The 9,896-nt window shown below is 36.9% G+C and overlaps 1 protein-coding gene across 5 annotated transcripts in view; it reads right to left on the reverse strand.

Annotated features, from left to right (window-relative positions):
- The window catches only part of CPSF3 (cleavage and polyadenylation specific factor 3), a 60,679-nt gene extending 50,793 nt beyond the window's left edge, over positions 1–9,886 (reverse strand). The window contains exons 1-3 of one of the 5 annotated variants that reach the window (XR_008915502.1): positions 9,623–9,836; positions 5,036–5,099; positions 4,111–4,208 (exon numbers count right to left, since the gene is read on the reverse strand). Coding sequence is in view for 4 of the 5 variants with exons in the window: in XM_001371960.4 (XP_001371997.1) it covers positions 4,111–4,208; positions 5,036–5,099; positions 9,623–9,672 (212 nt within the window). In the remaining variant the exon portion in view is untranslated. Of the gene's footprint in view, positions 1–4,110; positions 4,209–5,035; positions 5,100–9,578 lie in introns of all 5 variants that reach the window. The other 4 variants (XM_001371960.4, XM_007476163.3, XM_056813324.1 and 1 more) reach the window with 4 other exon arrangements.
- Positions 9,887–9,896: the final 10 nt, after the last annotated feature.

A 9,896-nucleotide genomic window follows, 5' to 3' on the forward strand; every position in this document is an offset into this window, starting at 1 on the left:
TCACAGATGCAGCATACCAGGCATGTTAGCATCTTGGAAGTATGATTGATGTATTGATATTGTATCTTATGTATTCATTTACCAGACTCATGGTCGTGTTACTTATTGATCATTGTATGGACGAATCTACAGTCCAAAGGGCAAGAGAATTCCTGAGCGGGGCAGTACCGGCCACAGTATCCTAGCTCATGCCTTGTCAGACCACGTTCTTTCCAAGGCCCATGTTGGATTAATCTCCTCCTCTTTGATTTCATTGTCAATTCAACCAATGTTAAAACCTATGCCATGTTAAGTATTCACTAATCACCTCCCACCCCACATTCCTAAAATCTCCAATAAAAGTTCAGGGACATGTGTAAGCCTCCCTCTCTTGCTGCTCTTGATCCTCTTGTCGCTCTAGCTTCTCTTGCTCCTCATGCCCTCTTGTTTCTCTCAACGCTGTTGCCTCTCATACTTCTCATTACTCCTATTGCTCTCTTGCTCATGAGAAGTATTACCAGAGCTCACTGCACCCCACGTGTTTTAACTTGTCTCTGAGTCTTTATTCTGTGTTTCTCCCTCTCTATTTTCTATTCACCCATTTTCCTTTAGTCTCCATTCTCCTTCTCAGGTCACCACCGACAAGTAAATTGTGTAGGAACTGAAGGCAGCACTTACACCAGAGCTATTTATTCATCCCAAATCTCCCTCTCTTGAACTCAAACTTTGTACCACCAATTGCCTATTGGACATTTCAAGCCATCCCATAGGTACTACAAACTCAACATGTCTAATACAGAATTCATTATCTCAATCCTTAATTGTCCTCATTTTCTGCCAAGGACACCACCATCCTTTTTGCCTCCCACACACACAACTTCAGAGATCTGATTCCTTAGCTCTCCTGCATCCAATTGATCCAATCAGTTGTAAAATCGTTCTCTATCACATTTAATAGCTATATCCTCTTCTCTCTACTCACATGGTCATCACCCCAGTTCAGGTGCTTATCATCTTTTAACTAGATTATATCATCTCTTAGATTACAAATTCAATTGCCTCTTACCATGGCTCTCTGCCTCAAGTCTCTACCCATGTTAACCCATTTTCCACATAGCCAAATTTACTAAATGAATTTTTCCCCTCCAATTCCCATGGAATTCCTCCACTTTATTATTCCTTTGAGCACAATAGTATTCCATCACCAACATATACCACAATTTGTTTAGCCACTCCCCAATTGAAGGGCATCCCCTCATTTTCCATTTTTTTTTGCCACCACAAAGACTAAATGAATTTCTTAAAATGCAGGTACGATCATATAACCATCCCTACTTAATAATTTTCGGGGGTTCTCTATAATGTCTAAAAACAAACTTAAAACTCTTACTTGGGCTTGCATGTTATCTTGTATTTTGTGTGTATCTTTATATGCGTGTCTGTACACACATGCATATATACATACACATATAACACACACGCTGATTATCAGGGACTATTTCATTTTTGTCTTATATCTTCAGTGTTTAGCATAATGCTTAGTATACTGCAGGCACTTAATACCTGATTGATATGTAAGTATTTGCATTGAAAACTGAAAATCCACATGAAAAATGAAAATGAATTTTGAAACGAAACAAGCCTTTCCATTCTGAATTTAAAAAACAAAACAAAACAGGGTTATAGAAATTCAATAACTAAGTGCTGGGAGCTGTTAAACCATGATTTCTTGACATGGTCACACGTGGAGGCCACAAAGTGGCCCCTTGGCAGGATGGAGACACCCACTCAGCCTCTCTCTGTATGACTTCTCTCATTAACATCCCTTATTACTAGAATAGCTCCGATTATTGTTCTCTCCCCAGCTTCAGGAAAAATAATATAAGAGCAAATACTTGCACATTATTCCCCTAGAATATCACCCAAAAGATCATACTCACAAAACCAAACCTAAAAGATGATCATGGGTTAATTTTTGCTTAGGCATATAACTTCAAACAAAACCTGTGCTCAGAAATCCCCTACTCCCAGGCACAGAAACAAATTCTCCTAAGCCAATACATGAATCATCATAGGGAGAGGCTTGTACACTATGCCTTAGTACATCATGCCTCAGTGACTCGATTTACCAACCAAAATTCATCTTGGCAACTCCCCAATTAAATTCTGAAAAATGATTAGTTAATATTAAAACTGTACTGTGTTTCTATTACCCCTCTGATCTGTCAATTTGGCTACAATGTTTGTTGATATCTTCACAGAGTGTTAATCAGACAATTTGTTAAAAGTTAATGTATCACTTATGCAATTAACTGCATTTGAGCATATATGTTGAATCTGTATCCATTGGAGTATAAAAAAAAGGGGGGCCTGGTGGAAGCAGTTCCATGCAAAGACCGGCCCCAGGCAGACACACATAGTCATCTTCCATTGCTCATTTACTCATTTACCCCTTTACCCCTTTGCCATCACACCTGGCTGGGAACCCCTGAAGCCACAAGCAAGGCAGGCCCTGAGCTCTTGGAAACCAAGCACTAAAAATACTTCTGTATAGTGTCTGTAGTAATAGCATGATGATCCTAAAATGTTTCACAGTAACATAAAGTAACTGAGTTCCTATAGAGAAAGCTGGTTAAATTACATACTTTTGCTAAAATATGTTACTTATAGCAATCTACAACTAGGGAAGTCGACATAATTTTATAGAACTTCAAAGCCATGTAAGATAATTTTTGGTTTTAAAGCCCTTGTTCTTGTGTTTGGTTTGTTCAAGGAAACTAAGTATGTCTCCCTTCCACATCTCAAGGGCTAGGGGCATAGTGCCCTTGCATTCTGGAAAAGTATGTTTTTTTTTCCTTTTATGGGGTGTATACAGTACCTTATTATAAAATCTGGGTTAAGTATTTGGTCATAGGCTATATAAAGGCCAATGTCAATATTTCTAGTCTTCGTGTGTCTGCTGAATTTCATATTCAAAAGAACTTTAACTTTTTACTTATTTTAACTTTTTAAAAAATTGGGAATATTTATGGTATTAAAGATGTTGCTATTATACAATACTATATACATATTTCATGTATTTCTAAGATTCTAAATTTCTTCTGTGTTAACTGCAGCTTCCACAAAACTCCCCCACAAATTCCCATTTGATTTCTCAGGCCAACTTGCAACATACTGAAACCATGATAAGGAAAGTCATGAAGTGGAAGATATATATGTACAAAAATTTCCATATTAATACAACCCCCCCCCCCCATTATGATAATACCTAAAGTGTTACAAATGAATCCAGGTTTTAAACAATGAAATGCCAGGTCACTATTTCTTTCTCTAAGGTGCCAAAGAATTATAAGTCATTCACCTCAAGGAATAGTTGGATCATACAGGCCATTTACAACAAAATCATGAAATAGGATAAATATTAATTAACACGATATGTTCTTTTTATATCATACACAGCATCATTCTGTCTCTTCTACCACTTTACACAAGTAACCCAATCATGTCCTTAATTTTTACTTTAAAAATTCTCAGCAATATAGAGTAGTACTATATTTTAGAGTTTTAATTAAAGATCTAAGGTAAAATTAAGACAACCAAAGAATCAAGTGTGGAAAACAGAAGAAATATTTAAGAAAATATCATAAACTAGTCACATTAAAAAAAAATTTAGAAAGGTAGGCTGAAGCCAGATTTCCAAGAGCTTGAAGTATCAGATTAAGGAGTGCATATTTTATTTTAGAGACAGTAAAGATGCACTGAAGATTTTTGAGCAGGGAAAGGATAAAGTCCAAAGCTAGCAAGATTGCTGATCTCTCAATGTTTAATCAAAAAGGTGACATGAATTCCCTGGTAACTCATTATGATGTAATACAATGATCTATTTTTGCCAGTTCAGAAAAGTTGATCTGATGAAAGATAAGATGAAATAGAACATTTTTGTAAGACAGTAAGAAATAAAAGTATAAATAAATCACTAAGATATACCAGTTCCCATTTACATTTTGGTGCATATCACATTAGTATAACATTACACTAGTGAAATAAAAATTATTTTAAAAATCTGAACAATAATCATTAGAAAAAACATTCTTGAAAAAAATTATTATCTTCATTTAAGATAAAACTTACTGACTAATTAAGAGGAGATCAATTTCAGCAGGATCTATCAAATCAATATAAGGGAGAGCATCCATTCCTTCTAAGCCAGGATGAATACCACAATCCAACTGTGAAAAAAATGGGGGAAAAAAGTAATAAAAACATCTTTGTACAACTTATAGTACAAATATTTCTATTGAAAACATCTCTTAAAGTTTTTCTTTTTCTCATTTCTCACCAATCTCTCATGAGCAACAACTCTACTTATGTATTTAATATCACTAATTTCATAAAGCTATCTATAAGTCACTTATGACAACAGAATGAGAAGATAAATACTCAGTAAGCACTGGAAGTTGTGACTTGTCTATAGTCACAGAGGATATGTTAAAGGTAGAACCTGAACTACTCTTTTCCACTGCCTCATTAATAAGGCAATAAATTAACTCTTCCAAAGAGTTTGGAAATAATTTGATAAAAACTTTCTCCATGGGACATTAGACATCCATCATGAATTTCTTCTCTTTTGGGACTGAGGATTTACCCTTAGTAAAATATGATTAAAGGTATTAAAAATAATAGGCAAGCCCATCATGTTTCTCTTTAAGATGAGGCAAAACAAAGGCTAAGGCTTTGTTTCATGAATTTAGGATAGTCACTATCTTTGTAGTCTCCTGTTTGGAGAGGAAAGAATAATTGTCACACCATTTGTTTTTAAATGCCTGATTCTACCAATTGTCTATAGAGTCCTGCACATAATTCTAATGTAAAGGAGCAGAACAATGTTTTTAGAATTTATTCTAAGGAGACAACTGGTTGGAGGATTTAGATAAACACAATTTCTTGTATTTATGAGTAACATGTTCCAAAGAGCATGTCTCTACAAAAAAAAAATTGTTTTATATAGTAACAGATTTATACTATCTATATATGTGTATAAATATATAGTGATTACCATTATTTTTCTTCCTTTGAACTCTAGAATAATACATGATCTTCCTACTTCTTGTCCAGCTCCACTGTAAAAATAAACAAACAAAGATCTATGTAAATATATTAAGACACTTTAGTGATAACACAAATCAATACTAATAAATCAATGTATGTTTTCTTTTCCCCAGGGCCACACAAGTAGAAAGTATTTGAGGTCTAATTTGAACCAAGTCCTCCAGACTACAGGTCTGGAGCTCCATTGTGCTAACTGCCCCACTTCACCCCCTTTAAAAGCAAAATACACATTCTTAGGAGTTCTCCCTGAGAAGTACTCCTTAACAATTCTTATGGAAACAAAACTTACAAAATTACCAGAAAAGGGACCAAATTTCCAGAGAGAAACAGTTCAGGGAGTAAGTATATGTGAGTTTGAATCTATGTGTTTAAATTTCTGAAGAGGTTAAGTTAGAGAGCTAACGAGCAAATGTTAAATTTGAGCAAATGTTAAGTTTAAGCTTCTGAATGAAAATCTTAACAGAGTAATTTTTGTCACCAAATTACAGATTGTTTTTTTAAGCTAAAGAGATAACAATATATGTAAATCTAAGAATATTTCAGTATTTTAGAAATAAAATTCATAAGCTTATAAGATAGTAACTAGAATTTACAAACTTAAAAGATGACCAAAATGTCTTTCTTTCCCCCGACACATTAAAATTTCCCCTTTTTTTAATATCTGTCTCAAAAGTTATCTACTTTTGTTAAATATATCAGTCATACTTTTAAACTCTCAGTTGCTTTGTGTGAAACTAAATTTCACTCATCATTTAGTCCTACTCAAGTCCCTCTGCCTCCATTGTGACTTATTTTTTTCTCAACTTCTATAGCATTTAATTTGTGTATAACACAAAAATTGCTCTTGCATTTCTAGCACACTCTGTATGACAGGTATAGTTTCCCGAGGCAGCAATTATTGTATAATAGTACTTTTGTTATTTAATCAATTTTATTTGTGTTTATAGTAAACTCTGGCATTATAAAAATATTGATTAAAGATTTGGTGTTTCTGCATTAGTAGTTTCTGACATTAGTAGTTCTGTGTTTTTCAGAAGTTAACAGGTTCTATCTAGCTCATTCCATTTTGGAACCTCTACTGTACAATTCTTGCTATCCTGATTGGTTAGTGCAAACTTATTTGGTCCATGACATCTAGCTAGTCCTAGACATGCTGCATATTTTACCCTGGCCATATTCTTGCTAACCACTAGTTGTCAATCAACTCCTCTAGAACTTTTTTCAACAACCCAATGAATTCTCAATCCAAAATATGTCTTCCCTTATGCATGGAAAAAAATACTCTCCCCTCTTCATCTCTGTTTCCTGTGTTCCTTCAAATACCAGTTAAAATCTCTCACCTTCTGTAAGAAGCCCTTCCCCATTCTTCTTAATTCTACTGCCTTGCTTCTTTTATTTCCAATGTATCCAGTATATTTTGTTTGTTGGGGGGCTAGAGGGTACAATGGATAAAGAGCACAGGGCTTGGAATCAGGAAGACCTGAGTTCAAATCTAATCCCAGACACTTCTTAGCTGTGTAACCCAAGGCAAGTCACTTAACCTGTTCGCCTCAATTTCCTTCTCTATGAAATGAGCTGGAGAAGGAAATGGAAAATCACTCCAGTATCTTTGCCATGAAAACCCCAAATATAGTCAGGACGAGTGGGATATGATGAACTACAAAATCTTATTTGTACATAGTTGTTTGCATGTTGCTTTACCCCTTAAACTGTGAGCTCCTTCAGCATAGGGAATTTTTGCCTTTCTTTGCAGCCCCTGTGCTTAGTACTGTGGCTGACATAGAGGAAGTGCTTAATAAATGTTTATTGACTACCCCAACCTATTTGAATTCTCATTGGCTAATTACATACAACTGTATTGGGTTAGTTTACATCCTCTGCAAATTGCTTCCAATCTCCTTTTCTAGCCTTATATCACACATCATTCTCCTTTACACTCCATGTTCCAGTCAAACTAAACTAGCTGTCCCTCAAATTTAACATGTCAGTTCCCACCTTTGCTTCTCATTTCTACTTATTAAATTCTACTTTCTCAAGTAAGTTCATCACCCAAATGAAAGTGTATTCTCCTTCCTACAGTACTCTTGGTTTTCTCCTTGGCCTCCATCACTTCTTACTTTGTGACTTAGGTGGAGCTAGCAGACTCAATCAGATGTTAAATACCCTTTTTGTTCTAGTAAGTTCTCCCATGGTGTCAAAGTCCTTTTTCAGACCACCCAGACCTTGGCTGGATCTTTCCTTCTGTGTCCATTATAAACAACCTCTCCTAATTAAAGATTTCTGGCTATTTAATAGTTCTGTGTTTTTTTCTAAGTTAACAAAGTAGTATCTGATAGACATTTAGTTAAGTGACTTGCCCAGGGATCTCATTTCAAAGTCTAGTGGCCCTCCACCGATAAACTCTTAATAATTGCCTGCAGAATTAATGAGATCTTCTTCCTTGGCTTCCATGACACTGTACTTTATGGTTCTTCTTATGAACTACTCTTTTCTAATCTTTTTTCTAGGTCTTTAAACTCTTATTTCTTGGAAGAACTTCAGTATTTCCTACAGTTGTGCTCTTAGTTTTCAAGTTTCTATAGGGGGTCTTCAATGGGCATTTTTGAAGCTGGTTTTAAAAATAATTTGAAGAATTTATTTCAATATAATTGGTTTTCTTAGTAATCTTTATTTTCTACAAATGTTATGTAGTTAAGAACATTATCCTAGGGAGTTTCAAGGCTTTAGTATACTACCCATGAGATCCATATCACAAACATAATTAAGGCTCTACACTCTCTACAACTCCACTGCTTCCATAATTACCTCCAGGCAGAATCTATTTTTTCACCCCCTGCCCAGAGTTTCAAGTTTACATTTCCAAGATCTTCAATTCTTTGACACCTTTACCAACTTTCCTATTTTTTTTCGTGGCAACACTATACTGTTACCCAACTTCAAAATATTTATTTTTCAATATTCCCTCTCAGTCTGAGCATTTAATATTGCCAAGCCCTACCAAGTCTGCTGCCACAATAGTTCTGACCAATTGTCTCTCCTATTCCAACATCATCATCCTATTTAAAAATTTCTGTGTATAAATCATCTTCCACAATGCTACCTGGACAAATCTGATTATGCTTTTCTACTCAAAAAATTCAAAGTTATGTCTCCAAAGCCTACTGGGTAAAAGTATAATACCTCCCTCCCATCAAATCTGGGCTCCTACTTTTCCAGCTTCTTGGTTCCCTTCATCATTCCCTGTTCTCACCCTAGCCTCATCCTTCTTTAAGTTTTCCTTCCCCATCTGGCATGGGATCCCATCAATACTTGCCTGAAATGTCTCCCTTTAGTCAAGGCCAAATTTAGGTAGCCCAGTAAAGTTTGCAAAGCACTTTACAAATGTTACCTTATTTTATTCTCACTGTGAGGTATATGATGCTATTATTATCCACACTTTATAGAAGGGGAAAAGGCAGAAGAGGTTAAGGGAAATGCCCTGGGTCACACAGTTAGTAATTCCATGTCTGAGGCTATATTTGAACTCGGGTCTTCCTGACAAGTTCTAGCACTCTATCTCTGTCTTACTTTCTTTTCTGCTTTTCTACTTCCAACTGGATGAGTTCTCACTCTCCTCCAATTTCTCACAGTACCCTGTCTGGACATTTCCTTCACATATACCACATTTATGTGCATTAAAGTTATGTGTTCATATATACACATGAATATATATATATATATATATTCTCTCTCCTAATTATACTGTACCTTCCCTATGGAGACAGTTTAGCGCTACGCCTAACAAATAACAGACAACAAATAATGTCCTTGTGTTTACTTGTCTGTGTTCAAATTACAGTCTCCTGACATAATGTGAAGTACTCCTTAATGCCTAAAAGAAACTTTCTCAAAAACAAAAGACCCCCCCCCCCGCCCCAATCAACCCTGTAAGACGGGTTATAATATATATAATGTATAACATATATAATAAAGTCGACCTTACAGAGAAGGAAACTAAAGTTCAGCAAACTTGGGGAGGGGGAAAGAGTCCTTGGCCAACATTTCTCTCATTCACTCATTCTTCATTAATCACATACATTTGAAATATCTCCTATCTGAAAGGGAGTAGAGGTTCGTTGAGCCTTCTGAGAGGTCAATCTAGTAAGAGGTCTGAGAGCCCAAAGATGAAAACGATAATGTACAGTGCGCCACACCAGAACAATGCAAAATGAAATGCCAAGTGAAGTTTGAGGGGGAAGGTCATTGCTACCAGAAGGAGGGAAAAAGGGAGTCAGGGCAAGGATTCCTCAAGTGGCTTTTGAGTTAGGTTTTTAACAGAGTTGAAAGAGCTCAATTGGCTAATAGAGGGTGGGGAATTGCAAAGAAAGCATGGAAAAGTCTGAGTCCTTAGGCAGCACGAACTCGGTTAAGTCCCACAGCCAGAAGTGGGCTGGGGAGCCCCCACCCCCAACCCTCTCGAGCCCCAGCGGCCTTCCTCGCGGCCTCCCCACCTAGGCTTGGCAGCGCTTAGCTTCTCCCTCCCCAGGCTCCTTACAGAGGTCTGATCAGCAGCTGGTCGCTCTCCTCTGCCGGAATCGCCGACATATCTGGGATCAGGGGAAGGGACGGAGGAAAGAGGGGTCCCAAAGCGCCGCCAGGACCGCAGCAAAACAGGAACAGCGGAGAGAACCCCCTCTACTCCTCCTCCCAGAGCAAGACCAGCACTACTTCCGGCGTCGCGAGACCCGGCGCATAGACGCTTTCGACCTTACTTCCGATGAAGGCCAGGCCCACGAGGCTTCGCGGCTTCCTTTCAAGTCGGCTAGAGG

The sequence above is a fragment of the Monodelphis domestica genome, chromosome 1 (assembly GCF_027887165.1).
Source record: "Monodelphis domestica isolate mMonDom1 chromosome 1, mMonDom1.pri, whole genome shotgun sequence".
NCBI lineage: Eukaryota > Metazoa > Chordata > Mammalia > Didelphimorphia > Didelphidae > Monodelphis > Monodelphis domestica.